Consider the following 23,370-nt stretch of genomic DNA (forward strand, 5'->3'; position numbering starts at 1 on the left):
GCAATCCCCCGTTGTCGCAGTAATGATAATTCCAGAGACAACACTTTGGTGAAGACCCTGGGGGCAGAGGCGAGACCAAAGGGTAACGGCACAAATTGATAATGCTTGTCTCCTACAGCGAAGCAAAGAAAACGCTGGGTGCAGCATAAATAGAGATGTGTAGATATGCGTCCTTGATATCGATGGAGGCCAAAAAGCCTCCTTGGTGTAGAGACGCCACTACTGTGCGAATAAACTCCATTCGAAACTTCTGTACCTGCACAAAGCGGTTCAGAGCCTTGAGGTCCAGGATTAGACATACTTTGCCTTCTTTCCTGGGCACAGTGAACAGGTTTAAATAGAACCTCAGAAAGCGTTCCTGAGAATAAACCGACACAATCACCCCTTGCGACAGCAGATTTTGTACCGCCTCTCATAGATCCCTTAACCGGTCTGGAGATAGGCGTAGATTTTACGAGAATAACCTGACTGACGGTCAAGACAGGAATTCGATCTTGTAACCGATCAGATCAGTTTGTGGACCCATTTGTCCTAAATCAAGGAAGTCCATGGTTCCGGAAGGAAGCGAAGATGTCCCCCCACCCCAGATATGGGGGAGGGTGTCCCTTCATGCAAACTGGGATTTGTCCGCAGGTCTGGATTGGCCTGTTCTCGGCTTACCCGACCATGTCTTCTTGAAACCCCCAGAAGACCTAAATGGCTTAGATCTTTTCTCCTGCGAGCCGCAGGCACGAATGGGGCGCCTGTGGGCTGTGAAATAAGGCCCCCGTCTATTACGCAGAAGACCTACAGGAACCCCAATATACATACCACAAATCGATATGAAGAAGAACCGGATTGTTCTGCTATGTAGAAAAACGATCTGCACAGGAAGAGGAAATACCTGGGTCATTCACTAGAGTAAAGGCCTAGCTGCTCCCTGCTGTCCAGCAATCAAGAAAATGGCCACTCAATGCATTCCTATGAGGAAACCACAAAAACATGACCGCCCATGCATTTCAATAGGGAAGTCTGCAAAACGAGGCTGAATGATTCTACAGCAAAATGGCGGCCCCCCACGGCACGTCATGTGGTCTCCAGGACCCCCTAAGGGGTCCAAACGATAAGTGGCATCAGGGGATCCCATGCAGGGACCTCCACCAGGATTACCCCCCCCCCAGCGGATCCGCTATAGCGGCCTCGGCGCATCCATACTCCCCCCCCCCCCCCCCCCAGGACCCCCGTCGCTGACTGAGGTAGGGACCTCAATGACAGGTGGCGAGGAAGGCCTTGGGGGAGCCTGGTACCTACCAAGAGGCCAGGGGGAAATGAGGGGTACCTGAGGGTCTGACTTTCCCAGGGAGGGGCCGACGTCCACCCCGAGACTGCCAGAGTTATGGGAGGACACTTACTCAGCATACCAACAATATCGGGTGGGCACCACTCCGGACAGACTGCCTCTCCACTCGGAGTGGGGGTGCTGACGGCCAAGGGGTACGCTGCAACTCAGATCGAACCAGGTCGTGTATGTCCTGGCGAGGTGTTTCACTCGTGGGCCAGCCCCGTCCACTGGGGCTCAGTCTTGGCGAGGCCTCCCGCTGTGCTAAAACCTGCACACGTTCGCTGGCAGGGCTGGGAGACCTTAAGGATCTAGAATATCCAGTCCGAAACCCAGTCCGTAAACTGTTTATTATAGTTACTGGAGTTACCTTTGACATACTTGTACATTGTAATCATATCCCTTCTTATGCGCCTCTTCTTCAGAGTTAAGAATTGTATTCTATGTAAACGATCCTCATAGCTGAGGTCCTCCCTCCCTTTTATTAATTTTATTGCCTTTGCTCAACTATAATTCAACTAGATCTTTCCTGAGGATCAGTGACCGAAACTGAACTGTGTATTCAAGATTAGACTGAACCAGTGTTCTGTAAAGGGGTAGAACTATTAATTTAACGCTTGAATTTATGTCCTTTATAATGCATGACAGTATTTTCTAGCTTTGTGGCTTGGCATTGCATACAATTGCTAAATATGTGAGGTACAAGCACTTACAGATCCTTTTCCATCCAGATTCTCCTATGTATTTTGCATGATTATGTTTGACACCAAAGTGCCTCACTTTAAGTTCTCAAAATTGAACCTCATCCGCCATGTAGCTGCCCAACCCCCTAATTTGTCAGGGTCTTCCTGTAATAATTCTGTATCTTCTGCCGAGGCTATTTCCCTGCATAACTTGGTGTCATTGACAAACACTAAAACTGAGCTCTTAATTCCAATCTGTATATCAGGGGTAGGCAACCTTAACCTCCCTGGCGGTATGATTATGTCAGGAATTACATACCAAAAGCGGTACAATTGTTTTCATGGAAATTTGGCGTTATGTATTATAGGCCTACAATTCTTAGTAATTACTGACTTAAACCTGACCAAAACAAGAGTCTAGTAGACATCCCAGATGTGATAAATTTGAAACACAAATGCGTGAATTATAATCGAATCAATAATATTATTTTATTATTTAATATATAATATATATAATAAAATTATATTATTGATTAGATTATAATTCATGCATTATATATTATATATAGATATATGTGTGTGTGCTTATATATATATATATATATATATATATATATATATATATATATATATATATATATATATATATATATATATATATATATATAAAATGTGTTTTGTGCAACGTTTTTTTTTTTGAATTTCCCTCCCTAGTTCCGCTCCCATGCAGCATTGCTGCTGCAGGGAACGGAACTAGGAAGTCATCACACTGATGAGCGGCGGGACTCTCGGCTGGCGATCTCAGCAATGAGAGATCATCGCTGGATCGCCAGGAGAAGGTAAGAGAACACCGCTGCGCTCTCTGCACATCTACCCCGAGCGTGACTCGGGGTTACCGCTCCTGCAATGAAAAATCCACCCCGAGTCACGATCAGGATTACCGCCAAGGTGGTTAAAGAGGTGGAGATCTACCAGTACAACATGGAAGAAGTCAAAGATCACCAGGCTCAGTGTCGCCTCCTCATAAGTGATTTAAACCTCTAATTGCCGTACTACAGTGCCACAATCGCATTCATTGAGCGGCGATCATGGGTTTAAATCAGGTGGTGAGGAAGCAATATATTGCCTCCTCACCACCTGTCAAACACACTCAGATCGCTTTTCAGGGGCGCAGCAGTGCCTGCTGCACTTGCGAACGAGCCCTTAGTTGCATTCAGCAGCGGCACCCCTGGGGCTCATCCACATGTAAAGTTGGGGGGTGGTAAAACCTTGCAGTTGAGTTACAGATTTACCTGCCCCAATCCCTATCCCTTCCTTTAGCTGCTGAGGCAGCAGCCAAAGGTCTACACATGCTGCAGCAGGAATTAGGCCCTCTGTTGCTTTTGGTGGGTGTTACTCCCTGCCAATTGCAACCTATTCAAGTAAATGGGGCCACTCTGCAAGTGCTCCACAACTGCATGATTCTGCTGGGTCCAAGGGGTTAAAGGTGAGAAAGCAAAACAACGGTGACCTCATTCACTTGAATGGGTCATGCTTGGCAGGTGATACACCCACCAACAATGACAGGGCATATAACTACTGCTACGGCTGCCACATGTGTACCCCCCTGGCCACTGCAGTTAAAGGGGGTGCAGTTGGGGCGGGGGTGATAAAAACTTGTCTTAACTATGGGATTTTACAACCCCCCAAACTGCAAATGTAAACGAATCCCTTATTTTCCCTATAATCCCTATAAGGCTGCTTTCACACTGATGTGCTGCGGTTTACCTACACCACGAGTGCAGCTCAGTGCATCTGCAACCTTCCTGGGTTAGCTGAGCTTTACCATAGACTTTTATTATATCCTGCAGGTGTGTGTGGTGCACTTTCTGAAAATGCACCAAAACTCTTGAGTTTTGGTGCACTTTTCAGAAAGTGCACCAAACCTGCAGGACAAATTAGAAGCCTAAGGCTAAGTGAAGCAAACCCACAGGTACCCTGCATTACACCTGTGGAATGGGTAAACCGCAGCACATCAGTGTGAAAGCAGCCCTATACTATTATGCCTAGTGTACAGTATTGTTACACACTGACCTAAAAATCTCTTCTTTCCTGCTGCTGGCACCACTCTGGAGAGACCACTAGCCAGGATAAGAGGTGGAGTGCAGTTGGTATCACTCCACATGGGACAGGAGCTGGCACTACAGAGAAGGCATAAGCTTATGTGGCGCTTGCCCCCTACTAAAGCTCCAACTTTACAAGTAGTCCCCCTGCATTGCACTCTGATGCTCTGGAATGTTGGGTCAGCAAGCCCAGACTGAGATCCACCAGTCAACTGTCTGGGATTTACCAGTTGCTGACCCCCGCACTATATCATTAACAAACTGAACAGCATTGGCCCCAAGACAGAACCCTGGTTTTAATGAAATCTGGTCATTTCTGCTGTAGTTCCATAAAGCTTCAAATCAAAAGCAGCCGGAATGTCACACCATTCTAAAAAAAGGAGAGCCTTTATTTTTGTATAATATTGTTTCACAAGGAATACTTTCTAACCAGTCCTTCTCCATTGTAAAAGTGTATGTCAAGGCAAACCCCCCCCCCCCCCCCCCAAAAAAAAAAAAAATACTGTTAAGATAAATACTGTACATGTCTACAATACATACATATTTCCCCTGTTTCCCCTGTTTAATCCTTTTAAAGACCCTGCAGGTACAGAAAAATACCCGTTGATCTGACAGAATTGCACTCAGCTCCTATGTCCTGTTGGGGCAACACAATATTTTTGGGGATTGATTGGCATCATCTCTCCAGTTGTCTTTCACTAAACTACAACAAATGTAAAGGCTAATTATTCTGTAGTCCAAGATAGACTAGGAAGGCTACTTGGGGTAACACAGGAAGTATGCATTAAGAAAGGGCTCAGAATTTCCTACAAAATCAACTTTTTCTTTTTTTTTTGCACTTATTAAACAGATAACACAAAACACTTCCAAGAGTATATTAAGCACACTAAAGGGAAACTCCACCCAAAAGGGGAAGTTCCGCTTTAAGTCCTCTTCCCCTGCCCCATTTGACATGTCGTTTTTTTTTTTTTGAGGGGGGGTGGGGGAGCAGGTACCCAGTTTTGACAGGTACCTACTCTCACTTAGGCAAGCCAAGTGGAAGTTCTCCTCTCCCCCTTCCTCCCCGCAGTCTTCTGGGACACGTCATAGGTCCCAGAAGACTGAGGGGCCATTCACAAATGCAGCGTAGCTTGCACATGCGCAGTAGGCAGCTGGCTGTGATGCCGCAAGCAGCACAGCCAGCTGCCCACATTTATAATGCTGGTGCTGGGAACCCGAAGGCTAGTGAAGAACTAGCCAGGGTGAGGATGGCGTTGGACCCCTGGACAGATAAGTAAGGATTTGTAGCTGCCAACTTTAATTTTTTTTTCCCCGGAATGAACTGTCGCTTTAAAAGGGAGCAAATAAGTTAAATGCTGTGGTTTATTTACACTTTTTCAATCAACCGTGTTATTTTTGTACAACAGTATCATATTATATTACTACCAATAAAGACCATACATAAAACTGGCTCTATACTCACCACACCCAGGGTAAAATAGTTATAGAAATAATCATTGCACTTTGCTGGAACTTGCTTGTGGGGGGACGGGGAATGAATCTTCATCTGGAAGGAAAGCAGAAAATTGCAGCTTAATCAGCGATAGAATAAATTATACATTTTCAGAAACAATACACAGGTAGAAATCTGCCACCTATAAGAACATACAGTATAGGTTTTTTAAAACCTTTCATATTTATATATTGTATATGAAAGGAACTTTGCCAATCAATTATGGTTTTAATGTCAGTATCAAAAATAAAAAACAAAAACAAAAATAGCTGTGCCTCGAGTTGGGCTTTAGTTGCAGAGCAGCTTTTTGTTTCATATTTAACATTTTCTTTTCTACTGAGTAACATTTTTTTGAACTTGTGTATAAATTGGATTTTAAATTCTGTATATATTATGTTGCATTGAATAATAAATTGGTATTATGTACTACCCTATATTTCCAAAAGTATTGGGACACCTGCCTTTACCCATACATGAAATGTAATGGTATCCCAGTCTTAGTTCGTAGGGTTCAATATTGAGTTGGCCCACCCTTTGCAGCTATAACAGCATCAACTCTTCTCGGAAGGCTTTCCACAAGGATTACGTGTGTGTCTATGGGAATGTTTGACCATTCTTCCAGAAGTGCATTTGTCCTAAAGGTGTTCTATAGGGTTGAGGTCAGGGCAGAGGATTATGGTGTGGAGTTGTTTTTCAGGGGTTGGGCTTGGCCCCTTAGTTCCAGTAAAGGGAAATCTTAAGGTGTCAGCATACCAAGACATTTTAGACAATTTTATGCTCCCAACTTTGTGGGAACAGTTTGGGGATGGCCCCTTCCTGTTCCAACATAACTGCGCTCCAGTGCACAAAGCGAGGTCCATAAAGACATGAATGAGCGAGTTTGGGGTGGAGGAACTTGACTGACCTCAACCGGATAGAACACCTGTGGAATGAATTAGAGCGCAGACTGCAAGCCAGGCCTTCTTGTCCACATTCAGAGCCTGACCTCACAAATGTGCTTCTGGAAGAGTGGTCAAACATTACCTTAGACAGACTCCTAAACCTTGTGGACAGCCTTCCCAGAAGAACTGAAGCTGTTATAGCTGCAAAGGCTGGGCCAACTGAAATTTGAACCCTACAGACTAATACTGGGTTGCCATTAAATTTCATGTGTGTGCAAAGGCAGGTGTCCCAATACTTTTGGTAATATAGTTTATATTAGCATGTTTATTCAAAGGGCAGAGTAGTGTGTGTACAAAAACTCTTCCATATTATTCCAGGTAGCCAAGGCTTTGGCTACAGTTATGGCTCAGGTAATCTCTTGCCTTTGTAAATAAAGGTGCTTTGTGGACTTTAAGGCCTCATGCACACTGCTTCTCCAAAATTTAAATTTTTGGGGCTTTTGGCGTTTTTTGCCTATGCCCCTAAACGCACCTCAATAAAAGCCTATGTGTCCATGCACACATAGGCTTATAGAGGAGTTAAGGAACAGCAGAGTTTAGAGGCAGTCAAAGCTCCTTTTCACGAACGGAGACAATCGCATTCAGGAGAGAAGCTTTTGGCAAAAAATTGCCAGACACAGCTAAACGCATCTAAGCGGTAGGCGCGTTTAGCACTTGAGCTTTTATTTATTTCAGAATAACCAGAATAAATTAAAACTCTGGCCAGTGAAAAAAACGCCCAAACTCCAATCGCTGCTAAACTCGTCTAAACTGGTTTGAAAAAAAGTGCAGCTTAGGTGAGTTAACAACATTGATTTTCTCCTGTTAGGAGAAACAGCGTTTACAATAAACCAGTGAGCATGAGGCTTCCATTAAAAAAATACTATGGTGCAGGTCCATCTACCTTGTCCTCTGACTTGTAGAAGATTTTATGTGGAGCTCCGAGCGTGCTCATCACATCTTGACATGAGTCTCCAAAATATACACACCGCTCAGATACACGCAGCTTAGCATCGGCCATTACTCCTGGACCACAACCTGCCAGTAAAGAAAACAAGGTATTACAGAGCTGTACATCAGCAAACAGTTAAAGCATAAAACAGTGTATGTCTGATTAAAATTCTTTATTTTAGTTTTGGACAGAGTTTGGAAGATTAGAAACCTCTGTTAGTTTTTACTGCTATCCAGGGCTTTATAAGAGATCTCTCCGCTCACTTATTGTCACAGTGAGAACAGTTTTACCAGACAGAAAGGGAGGCAACATTTGCAAACCGGATAACAAAAAGAAATTAAAAGCCGATGGGGGGGGGGGGGGGGGGGTCGTCTAGTTTTCCCCTACCCTACTAACAAAAATTATTATATATATATATTTTTTTTATGTGTTTTGTTTTGTTTAGAAGATTTTCCCTCACTTCCTGTCAAAAAGAGCCTTAGATATGAGTTAAAGTGAGACAGAGGTTTTTCTCCTTCCATGCTCTATTCAAAAGTGAAAAAAAAAAAAAAAAAAAGGTTTTTGCAGAAATTCCGCTCCGTGGCTCAAAATAACTAACATTTCCTTAAGTTCCTGCCCCACAATTACTACCATTCGATTAGCTTGTTTGCAACAAGTACCCCTTGCCTGTGCCCATCTTCAGAGGTAAGGTCTGGTTTGGTTTGAGTATAGGAAATAATGAACAGAGATACAACATATTGTGGGCCAATTATCTTCTGTTTGTTATCACACAAAGCATCACAATGTCCATTTTGGGGCCTTGTCAGGGATGCTTTAGTAGTACATACATGTCCATAGAATGCCTAGGCATTTTTTAAATTTGATGCTTAAGGTGAGAATAAAGGCTTGGGTTTTTATGACGGGTTTGTTATTTTTTTTTACTTACTTGTGCTGTAAAAATGGTTTTGCACAGACCAGTACTATCCTCCTCTTCACAGGTCCCCCGCTGGTGCTCTTGGTCCCTCCCCTTTGCTGAGTGCCCCCACAGTATAGGAGCATTCGTGCATGCTCACCCCTGAACGGTCTCTGTGTGTCCATAAGACACACGGGGTGTGCCTTGGCTCTGCCCCCGCCCCCTCCTCACTGGCTGGTGGCGGAGAAGAAATTAAAGTGTTAAAAATGTAAAAAAAAAAAGGAATAAAATAAAAAGCACCCCACATTGCCCCAGGCACATACATACAAATGCAAGTGCAGGATGTGTTCGTCTATGTAAGCAATCATACAATACACATTGGGTAAGGTTGCACACACTGGAATGAGAGAAATATTTCTAGGTCCCTCATTTAGGCTACATTCACAGGGGTAATTAGGTGCCTACAGCCGATTTCTCTGGCAAGAATCTGCAAATTTGTTTGGCTGGGATCATAGGTGTATGAACAGCTGCGGCCGGGAAGCTTTACAAAGCATTGACAGGTTGACAGGAGCCTTGGCTGTATGCATGTATCTGCACATCCAGCAGCTACCTGTGGTTAGGGACAGGAAAAATGTGCCTTATACCCCTGATCAGCTGTGTGAATGTAGCCTAATGGTTATCTCCAAACTGATGACCTTTAAAGGCATTTAAAGCATTGTCTTTTGATCATTTTGGGAACCCTAAATTTTCGTGGGCAGTTTTACAGCTTGACATATTTGGCATTTATTTACTTGATACAACCTCATCTTTTATTTTGTAAAAAAAAAAAATAAATAAAAAGAAGATTACATTGTGTTTGTGTGCACCTAAAATTTACTTTTGTGTATTGTTTCCTGAAAATATAGATTTCTGTTTTTCTATAATCACCTGTACATTAAAAATAACACTGAACTAAGAGGCCATGCATCATACTTTAATGTGCTGTAAAGCATTGCCAATCTAACCAGCTTTCCAGCACTGGAGCTGGGGGTAGATATATAAGGCAGTCGTAAAAGAAGAGCACAGGAATCACAGCAAAATGACAATGATCAGTTATTATTCCCTGCCTACTCACTGGAGAGTGCTGTTACAATCTAACCTATGCAGTGTTATAGGAGAGTATGTATTACAATAGAAATGCTTTTATTCTAATTTAATATGCACATTAAAATAAATATTGTATGCACAGCTCGACATACCTGTGCTCTGCAGACGGAGTCTCAGCCCTAGGGGACCAGATGCATCTCGCAGCACATCCACACTCTCTGCATATACATTGCCCATGTAGCATCCCAGAGGCATTGCTGGAGCTCTACCATGTAAAAATATAGGAAAAAATTACACATTTTTTTTACTTAAAAAAGTTATTTGTCACCCACAATCAGAAACAGTTATTTTGTGTGCTGGAACAAAATTTTAGTTCTTTAGCAAACGATTTACAACAGTATAGCATAAAGCAGGGATACAGCTAGTTTTTACAATCCATAGCCCAAAAGTGTCTTTCCATTGCAAATGGATTTGATTTGGACTTCTCAAAGTACTACAAGATTTTTTCTAGCACTGAAACTTTTTGTGTAATCTGGTATTATGGCTATTCCAGCTAGTTGACATTCTGTGAATGTAATGTTTTCTCTGGGAGTGACCTGCAGCATTGTAAACAGCAGCAGCTGAGCTTTAAGATGTCTCTTACTTTGTATCTTGGAGGCTGTTACCACTGTATATATACATGCGTTTCACCATGGCTCCATGTGGTATCTGAAGTGATGCCAACCCATGGGCAAAGTTGGGCTATAAAAGCAAGAAAAAAAAAATTAGTATCAACTTTTTTTTGCATACACATACTGTATTCCACATAGTGGCAGTAAAAACACAGTAACACATTGCTGTGTACAAGTCACCTGTGCTAAGCCTTGCTCCTTCCCATCCATTGTCAGAAGTGTGTCATAGCTGGTGCAAACAGCTGCACCACAATTTTACACATAAGGCAAAAATGATAAAAAAATACTCCGGGAAGGAGAAATTACAGTTTATAGGTGATCTTTCCCCTCAGTTCATAATCAGCTCCTTCTTGGCCTTAGTTCATGACCAGATACTTTTGCTGCATTGCCACTTTTCTCAGTTCCTAAGGAAGGCCAAAGATGATGCGATCGCTCGATTCCCTCATCAACACAGTCAAGTGTTAAGACGGGGAATCTCACCTGTGGGGAGCTATTGTGTTCTGACAGGAGGGGGGGGGGGGGGGAGGGGGGCAGGGAGTAAGCCCTTCTGGGAGAACACAGTGATTACAGCTATACACTGGCATTATTTGCATGTAAATATCGGATATGCTGGTCATACCCAAGTCAATCGATGAATCAACCATCTATGATGGGCTTAAGCCCTCAGCAACAATCAGTTCTAGCTCTGCATTATTTCTCCCTCATGCCTGAACAACTCCTAATCTACCTCCTTTCATCTCAGCAACAATCTCATTATCTTTTACTCAACTACACTTAGGGTTGATTTACTAAAACTGGAAAATCTATTGCAGCTCTGCATAGAAACCAATCAGCTTCCAGATTTTTTTTAATCAAAGCTTAACTGAACAAGCTGAAGTTAGAAGCCGATCGGCTACTATGCACAGCTGCACCATATTTTGCACTCTCCAATTTTAGTTAATCAACTCCCTAACTTAACCTTTTTTCCTCTTCCAGCGTTCAATGATCTGATCACACTCCACATCCTCTACGCTGTGCATAATCGGATCCGACTGCCTTCTGTCTCTTCCCTATTCCGTGATCATCTCCACAGTGCTTCCGCTCATTCACTTTCCCGTCACACTCTACAACCGATCTATATTATCTCTACTACTCTATAGGGAAGATTTACTAAAACAAAATAGTGCAAAATTGCAAGAGTGTAAAATCTGGTGCAGTTCTGCAAATTACCAGTAACAGCTTTCAGGTTTTAGCCTAAAGCCCCGTACACACGTACCGATCGTCGGCCGAACGATCGGCCGTCTTTTGTCCAGGGCTGTCCTGTCCGCTGAAAAGTGCAAAAGACTGCACGCGAATTTTGTCGGCCAACAACAGCCGACTGCAGAAGTGATGTCATGTGATGGTTAACTTTCCGTGTCTTTTTTTCTTCTCTGAGCATGCCCAGTCTTGCAAATCTGACGATTGTCGGCCGAAATCTGTACTGACGCACAATCGGCCGTTCTGTTGTCGGCGTACAAAAATTTTAATGCCTGCAGGACAGATTCTGTTTGGCCGAAAATGCGCTGTCGGCTGTTGGAAGCATCATACTAACAAGCCGACAATCGGCCGAATATTTGCGGCCGACAATTGGTACGTGTGTACGGGGCTTCAGTTCACGCTGAGGCTGGTTTAAAATTGTGCGAGTTCAACTGAACTCGCACGATTTCAAACCGGCATTTTCAGTCCGACTTCAGGGGCAATTTCACAGACATCTTTGCTGGTTCCTATACAGATGTTTATTGAAATTGCCCCTCAAGTCGCCAAAAGTAGTACAGAAACTACTTTTGGGAATCGGTGCAGTGCTGCAAAGTTGGCGTCGCACCGATTTGGACTGTGGCATTGCCGACAATTGGCTCCGATTTGACATGTCAAATTGCATGTCAAAATGGACCAATGTGAACGTGGGCTGATTGTCAAAGCCAAATTGAACAAGCTGTAGTTAGAAACGAATTGGTTTCTATGAACAGTCACACCAGACTTTGTACTCTCCAGTTTTAGTAAATCAACCCCTACATCTCCTAATGTTCCAAGGTTACCTTTCACCACTCTCTACCCTCCACAGCTTCCTCTAGAACCTCTGGTCTAAAATCAGTTGCCATTTTCCCCTTTTCTATTTCACGCACTTGAACTGCAAGTTCAGCAACCATTCCCTTTGTACCTCCCCATGACCAGTTCTAGTGAGATAGAAAAATACATGTCTAACTAAAATTTTGTCTGTATTGGCCAGCAATTTATAACAGTATATTATGAATCACTTAGAGGCCAAAAGCTATTCAAATCTAAATGAGCCTGTTCATGATATGGCACACCTCTGCTAGCACAGATTGGAAGAATCAGTAAACAATATGCTTTTTATCAAGCAGAATTTATTACCTCATACTTAGGGGCTTCCGTCCAGGAATCCAGTTGAAAAGAAAATGACAGACCTCGAAAATTGAGGTGGAACAGTTGTTCTGCTGAGTTGTATACTGAAATGAACATAGGGCAGAATGAAGATAACTACTGTATTAAAGAAAGTACATACCAACATTATTAAAGTGGGGTCTTACTTCCCGGATGTGTTGCTCCAAATGACTGATCGATCTGCTCTATAGTGGGAGCTATGGCCTGGGAGTTAAAATGAACCCCGCTGTAACAAAAAGAGGGCAAGTGATTTCATTTTGGATAGAGAAAAAAATGAACATAAAAAGGCAGAGAAAGAAAAACATTTATAGACAAAGAGGGCAGAACGGGAAGCAGATCATTTAAAGAAAAACATTTATAGACAAAGAGGGCAGAATGGGAAGCAGATCATTTAAAGAAAGAACAAAGCTCAGATCTAGAAAAAATAAAACTGCAGAGCATATAAAGAAACAGCAGGAATCAGAGTGAGAAGAGGAGAAAAAAAAACAGAACCTGCCAAGCAAGGGTAAAGTTCTGGGTAAGCAAATGCCAAGGAGAAAAGCATGTATTAAATTAGAAGTTTGGAAATAGCTAAAAAAAAAAAGAATACTCACCTAGATGGTTGCAGCTTTGATCCCAGCTGCAGCTGGTCACCGTCGGCTCTACCTTGAGAGCTAGGTGACCCATCACAGCAGATCATTCTCCACTCTCAGCAGAGAATGGTGGCTGTCAGTCACCGGCTCTCTACCCTGTCCCTCCAGTGCTCACTGGAGTGCTGGGCTGTGGAGGGGGTGGGCGTGGCTGGCTCAAATTCCCAGCGGCATGCTGAGAGGCTGAGCTAGCTGCCAAACCATACATCTGGGGGGATCCCGACTGTAAAGCCAGGACCGGCTAAGTGAGGTCAGCCATCAGCAGGCTTAAGCCCACTGTCGGCTGAAAATGGGTCACAGGAGTGCAGAAAAAAACTGCACTCCTGTGATCCATAGAAGAAGTATAGCCAAAATAGCTTTGGCTATACTTCTCCATTAAAATGGGAGCTCATAGTAAAATCCAGACTGAGCAGTAGAGCAAAAGAGGAGAGATAGAAGAGAGAGAAGAGAGAAGAGAGAGAGAGAGATGCAAACAGAAAGCAGAGACTGTTAAAAATATTAGAAGGAATAGGGAGCAGCAGATAAAAAAGAGGAATATATTAGGGAATAGAGGGCAGAGAGAAGGGCATAAAAACAAAGGTTACAGAAATAGAACCAGGGTCAAAGTGAGAAAAAAAAAAGGTTGAAGGTTACAGGGAGGGAGAAGAAATTGCAAACAAATGGTAGAGGTTAGCAAAAACGTAGGAGAATCAAAGCTTATAGTAAGCAGAAAAGGAGCTGGGATTATAAAAAAAATAATAGGGTAGAGAGAAAATATTTGCAATACATACACATTTTCCTATGCTTTATCCATTTAAAAGCTGCAGGTACAGAAAGTACCCAATAATCCTGCCAGAAATCAAGCATACACATAACTTCCTGCAACACGCTGACAATGCTGCCTCTGCTGCACTGAAATCCAAAGCAGCGCTGTCAGCCCTTTGTTGGACTACAGGACACCTTATGTTATGGAGATAAGGAGATGGTGATGTGATGGTGACGTGTTCTGCAGTTCACAACACAGTTTAGCTATCTGGATTTGTGATAGGATCAACAGGCATTGTTTTCTGTACTTGCAGCATAACATGCAAAACATGGGAAATGTGCGGAGATGTAGCGAGCATGTTTTTTGCTTAGATATACAATGCAAGTAGCAGAGAAAGTGTGGAGATTCGTATAAAAAGTCACAGAAATATCAAAATCATGTAAGCAACTATACTAAGGGACAAAGAAAGAAGGGAGGTGTTAATGAAACGGACCAAAAGATGTGGTCAGGTGAGAGACGAGACATGGTGACCGATACACTTACCAATATTTTAATTTTACTTTTGTCAAATCATATACTTCTATCACCTGAATATAAAGATCAAGAGCATTAGAAAAAAATGGTAAGAGTTAATAACAACCTTCATTTTCCCATTTCTACAGGTTTCTCACCTTTAGCCTTTGATTAAATGCATCAAACAACAGTTTGATCCCGTCCTGAGTAAGGCTAAGTATGAGGTCATGATTCAAAGGACTCTGTGAAAAAAAAAAAATACAAATTCTTAATCTATAAAAAAAAACAAAAAAAAAAAAAACAGTTTTTATTTTTTGACCAACACAAATTTCTTATTTCAAATGCTTGCTACGCCTGGTCAGATTTTCTTTTTACACTTAAATGTACAGTACTTTATTAAAATATACAAGCTGAATGTGGAGAAAATGTTAGAACATCCGTGACCATAACCAAAACCTACAATGGAACTGAAATAATAAATTAGTTTCCCACACTGGCCCCCTAGCCTTGCAGAGCTCATACAGCTTAATAAACAAAGCAACCTCAGGCCAGAAGGTGGCATTCATCTAAGCCAGAGCAGAGATGTATAGTAACGAAGTAGAACTACTTAAGTACTGTACTTAAGTACCGAAATGCGGTATATGTACTTTCCTAGAGTAGAATTTTTTTCTCCTACTTCTACTTTTACTTCACTACATTTTTTCGATGATTTCGATACTTCTACTCAAGTATTTTTTTTTTGTGCTGCATAGTTACTCGTTACTTTTAAAAAAATTACCACTGCCAGAACAGTAGATGGCAGGTTGCATAAAGCTCAAAAAATGTGTATAATGTCATTTGTAAATCAGCGCATACGAAAATAAAGGCTGTGTATAATAAAAGCTGCTATACCAAATCTTTCCAATAAAAAGAAAATATGAAACAAACAAATAAATGGTGCTACAGCGCTTAAAGTGCATCAAGAAACTATTAACAAACACAGGTTAATCATTTGAATAAATCATTTGAAATAATAAAAACAATATGATGTTCAAACTTTTGACTTCTTTCTTTAATAACTACATAACACAGTACTTCTACTTTCAGTACTTGAGTAGAAATTTTTTTTCAAAACTACTGGTACTTTTTACTTTTAGTACTTAAGTAGCAAATTTTTTGAAAAAACTACTTGCAATACTTAAGTAAAAAAAATGTTGAATACTTTAGTACTTCTACTTAAGTAACTTTTTCAGCGAGCACTTCCACTTCTACTCAAGTAATTTTTTGATCGAGCACTTGTACTTTTACTCAAGTAGAAATTTCGAGTACTTTATACAAGTCTGAGCCAGAGCCTAGAAGTGTCTGAGAAGCTCTGCAATGGGCGAGTTACATTGTTACATAGTCTGGTTGAAAAAAAGACAAGTTCATCCGGGTTCACCCAATAGAAGAGAAAAAAAAAATATACATTACAATCCTATATATATATATATATATATATATATATATATACACACACACAATCCTATACCCACAGCTCATCAAGAGGAAGGCAAAAAACCTCAATGAAGCATGATCCTATTTGCTCCAGTAGAGGAAAAAAATGTTTTACCTCTAAATAGTATCCAGTTATATTATGTGTATCTAAGAAAGAATCCAGGCTTTCTTTTTTTTAAGGCAATCTACTGAGCTAGCCAGAACCAGGTCTTGAGGGAGTCTATTCCACATTTTTACAGCTCTTACTGTGAAGAAGCCTTTCCGTATTTGGAGAGGAAATCTCTTTTCCTCTAGATGTAAATAGTGCCCCCTTATCCTGTCCCATAGCCAAAACAGGATGTGAGAGGAAATCCCTCCAAAGTGAGGGAATTCCAGCGTGTCACCAGAACTAGTCTCCTTTGGAAGTTTTCCCCTCTATTAGTGTTCTGATGTTAACCCAAAATTTGTGATTTTCTTTTACTTTCACTTGTGATTATAACTGTAAAAAGAAGAAATAGAGAGAGAGAATCTTCCAAATGGGGGCAAAGACAGCAGTAAGAACTAACAGGTGTTCTAATCCCCTACCGCTCTAACCAAAACTAAAAAAAAAAAAAAAAGTTTTGTCTTTAGTTACACTTTGACACTGCAAGGCCGTAGTTGGACCCATGCCAAGTGAAACCCATGTTCTGGTTTCAGGTTTTTTTTTTTTCCTCTGCATCTGCTATTCCAATAAATCACATTGGGAGACAATTGCATGGCAGCAGAATCACACACTCGTGCTCCAACTGCAATCCTGTGTTTGGCATCAGTTTTAATTTTGCAGCTAAACTATGTAGATTGACTGTTTCAGACGAATATTCTCCAGTTGTCTGCTTCAGATGGGAGACAACGGAGCAGCACAAAAATGCTTTCTTCAAACAAACTGCAGGGAACAATAAGCTGGACCCCCCTGTACCCCGCAGCTTACTTGAATATTGGGGCAATTCTGTGCTGCCTATAGAAAAATAGGCAAGGACATAGCAAGTGGAATCAGAGGAAAGGCAAAAATCACTGATCTACATACCTGTTGTGAGTCACTGGCTTAAGACGTATTGAACACTTTATTGTTTTAGGTTAATTAAGAGGCATTTTGTTTGTACATTTCTAAACCATGGCCTATATAGGCTCATTATATTGACATGTAATATTTTACTCTATGCAGCCTCAAATGTCTGTGTGAATACATGTAACAAAATTCAGTAAACATATTGAACAAGAAAGTATCAACATATTAGTGGGGCAAATAGTATTTCCAAGAGGTGAGCATAGCAAAGGCAGCCTATGTATTTTCTTAGCACGGGTTACCTTTAAATGACTGAAGAATGCACTTACCAAACGACAAATGGATTTAGCATGGTTAGGAAGGATTTCGGGTTCAAATCATATAGGGTTGGTAGATGGGTAGAAGGAATCATAATACCATGTGCTTTAAAAGAGAAGTAGAAGGTTCTTTTGGCCATACTTCTCTTGTGGGCCACAGAAGTGCACTTACTTTGAGCAGATGCAGTCTCTGGATGTATCCCAACAATAATGTCAGGATCCATCCAGCTACTTGAATGGCAACTGGCTCAGCTTCTCAGCTCCTGCTTCTTCTCCTCCAGTGCTTAAGTGAGCGCTGGAGGGGCAGAGCACAGAGGGATGACTGACAGTAACTGCTCTGTGCTCACTGAGGACCTGGGACCTGAGCAATCAGCAGTCACATTATCGCTCAGTTCTCCGGATTAGAACTGACGGGGACACCTGCAGCATCACACTAATGCTGGTATGTGTGTATTTTTTTGGGTTCCCGCACTTCTCCTTTAGAAAGGTGATGCTGTGCTTTGGATTTTTTTGAGGGGGGCCTTCAATATAATCAGACTGGTTACACTGTGTTTGCCTATACCATAGATGCATTACTTGGATAATAAACACATCCAAAAGGTAAAGGAGCTGTCTGAGGGTTAAACAAAATATGTATATATTCCAGTCTAATTCTAGGCTACTTAATCTGCAGTCACAGTTGTGCAAAACAAAGGAAATTTTAGTGACTGTTTAAATGTAAAGCCTGTTGGTATTTTTTATTTCTAACAGATATCACAGTTTTCCCGCTGACAATGCTTTTCTTTCCAGAATGGTGCCATCTTTGTATAGGCACTTTTATTCGGGATCTGCATCTACTTTCTAAACTAAGTTGCTGGCTCAGAAATGACACACTCCTGACAGTACCGATATCTGTGCCGTTCTTGGCTGTGTACCTAAATGTTTGAGACAAATCAGCCCCTTGCTGTAGACTCTCCCCTTGTGATTTGCTACAAACTTATAATGTTGTATTTGGATCACCAGGGAAGAGCAGATTAGCGAAAGCCTTCTCCTGCCTGCAGCACACTGATGACATCTTGGCAAGGTCACTTGACTGGGGCTCTAGGACTGCTTTATAATAAAGATAATAAAACTAAGGGCTCTTTCACACGGCCACTCCGATTTTTTATTCCGCTGCGGCACTTTTTTTTTTCACGGACACAAGTGTCATCCGCTCCGTATGTCCGCATATCATCCCATCTGTTTGCGGATGATATACGGACATAATGCATGTCTATGGGGATTGCAGATGTCAGCGGATGAAAATAGGGTTCTGTTCCGTTCCAAAAAATGGAACAGAACTGAAAGGACGAAAATCGATGTCAGCGGATGGTTATCCGCAATCCCATTGACATGCATTATGTCCGTATTTCATCCGCAAAAAAAATGGGATGAAATACGGACATACGGAGCGCCCGTGTGAAAGAGCCCTTAGGCCTCTTTCACACATACTGCCCGTTCAGTTCATCAGTTCAGTCACATCAAAATGTATCAGTTTTCTATCCGTTTTTCATCCATTTTTCATCTGTTTTTCATCCGTTTTTCGTCCGATCCGTTTTTTTGACGGAGGAAAAATAGGGCATTCATCCGTTCAAAAAACGGACATTGACGGAAGCGGATGAAAATGGATGGTAGCTGATGATCATCCGTTGTCATCCGTTTTTACATAGAGATACATTGATGTCCGTTTTTCATCTGTCAACGGATGAATGAAAAACTGACAAACGGACAGCATGTGTGAAAGGGGCCTTAAGGGCCAGTTCACGTCATAATTTTATGCTTTCTGGATGTGTTTCTTTCTGTATGCAAGCTTTTGATGCGTTCTAGTGCATTTTTGATGCATTCCAGGGTGTTTTTTTCCCCTTCTTTCTCTTCATCTCAATTGAGAGCATATGCGTTCGGATGCATTTTGCCATGTCCCAGATGCGTTCCATAAAGAAAAAATGCAACATGTTCTACTTTTGTTGGCTGCACTGGAATGCACTGCACTGGTGTGCACTGGATGTAATCCATGTTAAAAACTGTCCATACATTTTTAATGAATAAAAAAAATACAACACACAGGACTGCATCTGGGGAGAACCAACCGTAAAAAGAAAATTCTGCTTCTGAATTTTGTCATGTTGTGTTTGAATAATTTATTTATTCAAACTTGCTAAGTTATTTTAAAGGTTTAGCTTCAGTAAAGACTCACCTGTTCGCTATAGAGGATCTGCACATTTCTGATCATTCTGCAATGTTTCTGGAGGATAGACACAGCCTGAGCCAGGGGCATTCCTGAAAACAGACAATCAACAGTATAGCTTATGACAGTAAAGTTGTTTATTGTTTAGTGCTCTAGCTTTTCAGGTGCAGAGTCTTCCCTAAGCCCTCTCTGGAGTTCTGGAGCTGGGGAGACAGGGAGATCCCAGGATCTTTGCTGCCATATGTGAATCCATCTTTGTGGCATTGGAACTGGCCTGAGAACCTCCTGGAGCTGTAACTCAGAATCCTAGCCCAGTGATAGCACAGCTTAGGAAAAACCTACAAGGACTTCTGTATTGAAAGATTTATTCGTTTTGACAAACGCAGTCAGTTTCATCCCGAAACAAAATCAACCTAATGCTGAAAGTAGAGGTTCGGCCATTTACCTACTAACTCTAAAGCTACTCGTAGCCAATTCTAAAGCTAATCTATATAGCCCTGTAAAGAAAAAAACGCTATACATACCTGTTCTGCGGCTGCTCTGGTATGGCCCAGCACTAAGCTGCCAGCGGCGGTCTCAGTGTGTAGGCGTGTGCAGGAGAGGCAGCCAAAAACCAAAGCCCCATACTATGTCTATGGGGGACGTCACTTCCCAGGCATCTCCTTCACACAGCATCCGCCAATGGAGACCGGAACGGATATCACTACTAGAAAAAAACTGGATCTTGTTGGTCACAATGACAGAAAGTGAGGGAGAATCTCCTCAACGGGGGCCCAAAAAGAAATGAACAAGAGACAAATGTGTTCTCCAAGCGACCCAAAGTAAAAAAGTTTTGCTGGAGTTGAACTTTAATAGGAAGTATAATATACAAAGACAGAAGGATCTGGGAATACAAACCATTACCACTATGAACAAATTAACGTATCGTGGTTTCTAATGCTTCGAGCCGTTTCTTTCAGAAACCAACTGCACTAAACAACAGTTTCAACCAATAAGCTAGTATATATTGAACAAATTGTTAACTCCTGTTGTAGTCTTGTCCACTTCTCTTTACAAAAAAAAAACTAACAAACACACATTGTACAAAGTGTATGCTGCTGAGATGACTCATCCCAGGATGTCATTGGTTTCACAATGTCCAAATAAAGATAACCAGAGGCCAGATTCCTGAAATCAGGTGACACTATGAGTAAAAAGCCAAAAAAACAAGCTGAGAAAGAAACAAACGGATGCAGTTTTTCACACAAGGACACACGGGTTACATCAGATTGGTTATTGTGCAACACACAGGAAAAAAAAAAAAAACATTGAACGAGGGAAACAAAAGGGCTGGTCATTGTAAACATCCAATCAGGCCTAACCTTTCAGTCTAAATAGCACTAGAATATGACTGGCTGCAATGAATAGAACTCTGGTCCTGTTTATCAGTTTCTGATATAGCTGAACTACAAATGATTTAAAGTTTAAGTTCGCCTTTTCAGAATTTTTTTTTTGAAAAAAAGGTGAACTCTGTACATCTTCCTGATCACCACTGTACCTACCCCTGTGGGTGATGAGCTGTGGGTGCCCACACAGCTGGTGCAGTGTTCCAGGGATTTTAAATCCCCGCTCTTCTTTCCCCCTTCTTTCTGCAGGGCTTTTGGGATTATTTAGGGCAATGCTCTGCGCTGACCAATCAGAATCACTCAGATCCATTCCAGAAGCCCTGAATAAAGAAGAGGGAAGAACACTACCAGCTGCGTAGGCACCCACAGCTCATCACCTATGGGGGTAAGTACAAAGGGGACAAGGGGGGGAGGGTGTACAATGTTAGTTCAACTTTTCATATTTTCTGAAAAGGTGAACTAATCCTTTAAACATTGAAACTTTTGAAGCTGAATTTTGGACACATAATAAAGCATCCTGTTTTAAAGTTCTTTTATCGAAGTGTGTATGGAAACTATACACCCTATGCATGTAATTCAATACTACCATGCTGGAAGGGTTTACACACTACTACTGTGGGCCGCCCTTTGAATGTAATGAATGAAGTTCTGCTGAAGTTTAAACTTACCTGCGGAAATAAAAAGGCTACAAAAATTCCTAGAAATTTGGCACCCCTTGCTGGATATAGTTGAGTCTAAATACTGCATAAAAGAGCAGTAAAAAGGATTGGAGGAGAAAAGGGATGCAAGCAGGGTGAATTTGATTTAAATCAGTAGTAAAAAGGCTTAATTTAAATCAACTCGATATAAATCATAATTTTTAAAGAGCAAATGTCAATCTCTGTCCCACAGCGGCTCCTCCTCTGACCTGCTGTTGACTCACCGACAGTCCCATTCCTTTTAATAGGACAGCTGGTGATGCAGCAGTGACACAAGGTGAGGGACGTGGTGGCAGCAGGTGAGTGAATGCCCGCTAACAGGCGCTGCCATGATGGATCTGAAATGACAGGTGCTCTTTAAATGTAAGGACCCATTCTTGCTGGTAGTTAGTGTGAAATTGTGTGAATGCATCAATGCAGTGCATGTTATCTCAGCTTGCAGAGCTTGGATTCATTGAATGAGTTTACCAAAAATTGAAATATTGCATATATTTTTTTTTTTATTTTTTTTTTTATTTATTACACATACACACACACACACTTCAAAAAAATTAAAGGAACACTTTGAAGACATATCAGACCCCAATAGGGAAAAATATATTGCTGGATATCTATACTGATATGGACAGGGTAATGTGTTAGGAATGAAAGGATGCCACATGGTTTCATGAAATTAAAATTATCACCCTACAGAGTGCTGAGCTCAAAGACACCCCCAAAAATCAAAAGTGAAAAAATGATGCATCAGGCTAGTCAAATTTTGCTGAAATTTCATTGCAGCAACTCAAAATGGTACTCAGTAGTTTGTATGGCCCCCACGTGCTTGTATGCATGCCTGACAACGTAGATGAGATGAGGGATGGTGTCCTGAGGTAATTCCTCCCAGATCTGGACCAAGGCATCACTGAGCTCCTGAGCAGACTGAGGTGCAACCTGGTAGCGTCGGATGGACCAATACATAATGTCCCAGAGGTGTACTATTGGATTTAGGTCAGATGACCCATTTCACGTTTGTCACATGTACTCAGGGTGAACCTGCTCTCATCTGTGAAAAGCATAGGACGCCAGTGGCGGACCTACCAATTCTGGTGTTCAATGGCAAATGCCAATCGAGCTCCACAGTACTGGGCAGTGAGCACAGGGCCCACTAGAGGAAGTTGGGCCCTCAGACCACCCCCATGATCGGTTTCTGATTGTTTGGTCAGAGACATTTACACCAGTGGCCTGCTGGAGGTCATTTTGTAGGGCTCTGGCAGTGCTCATCCTGTTCCTCCCTGCACAAAGGAACAAATATCAGTCCTGATGATGGGTTAAGGACCTTCTACGGCCCTGTCCAGCTCTCCCAGTGTAACTGCCTGTCTCCCGGAATCTCCTCCTCCTTGCTCTTGAGACTGTGCTGGGAGACACAGCAAAGCTTGCAATGGCACGTATAAATTTGCCATCCTGGAGGAGTTGGAATGCCTGTGCAACCTCTATAGGGTCCATGTATCGCCTCATGCTACCAGTAGTGACACTGACCCTAGCCAAATGCAAAACTAGTGAAAAACAGTCAGAAAAAATGGTTGGGGATAAAAAAATTCAGTGGCCTCCACCTGTAGAACCATTCCTGTTTTGGGGGTTGTCTCATTGTTGCCCATCTACCGCACCTGTTGTTAATTTCATTACCACCAAAGCAGCTGAAACTAATTAAAAAGCCCCTCTGCTTCTTAACTGACCAGATCAATATCCCTGGAGTTTCATTGACTTGATGCTGTAACTACTGTATTTTATTGAGCAGTGTATATATGCTACACACCTTAGCAAAAAAAAAAAAAAAACTTGCAGTGATCAAATACCACCAAAAGAAAGC

At 41.9% G+C, this 23,370-nt stretch overlaps 1 protein-coding gene across 2 annotated transcripts in view; it reads right to left on the minus strand.

The window, feature by feature from the left end:
* Positions 1–23,370, minus strand: part of PHAF1 (phagophore assembly factor 1) — a 55,786-nt gene that overhangs the window by 15,200 nt on the left and 17,216 nt on the right. For both annotated transcript variants that reach the window (XM_082270356.1, XM_082270357.1), the window contains exons 3-11: positions 19,448–19,530; positions 14,583–14,666; positions 14,455–14,498; positions 12,684–12,763; positions 12,508–12,602; positions 10,089–10,186; positions 9,598–9,710; positions 7,420–7,553; positions 5,566–5,649 (exon numbers count right to left, since the gene is read on the minus strand). In XM_082270356.1, coding sequence (XP_082126482.1) covers positions 5,566–5,649; positions 7,420–7,553; positions 9,598–9,710; positions 10,089–10,186; positions 12,508–12,602; positions 12,684–12,763; positions 14,455–14,498; positions 14,583–14,666; positions 19,448–19,530 — 815 coding nt within the window. The remainder of the gene's footprint in view (positions 1–5,565; positions 5,650–7,419; positions 7,554–9,597; positions 9,711–10,088; positions 10,187–12,507; positions 12,603–12,683; positions 12,764–14,454; positions 14,499–14,582; positions 14,667–19,447; positions 19,531–23,370) is intronic.

Source organism: Pelophylax lessonae, assembly GCF_965119305.1.
Source record: "Pelophylax lessonae genome assembly, chromosome: 10".
Classification (NCBI taxonomy): Eukaryota; Metazoa; Chordata; class Amphibia; order Anura; family Ranidae; genus Pelophylax; species Pelophylax lessonae.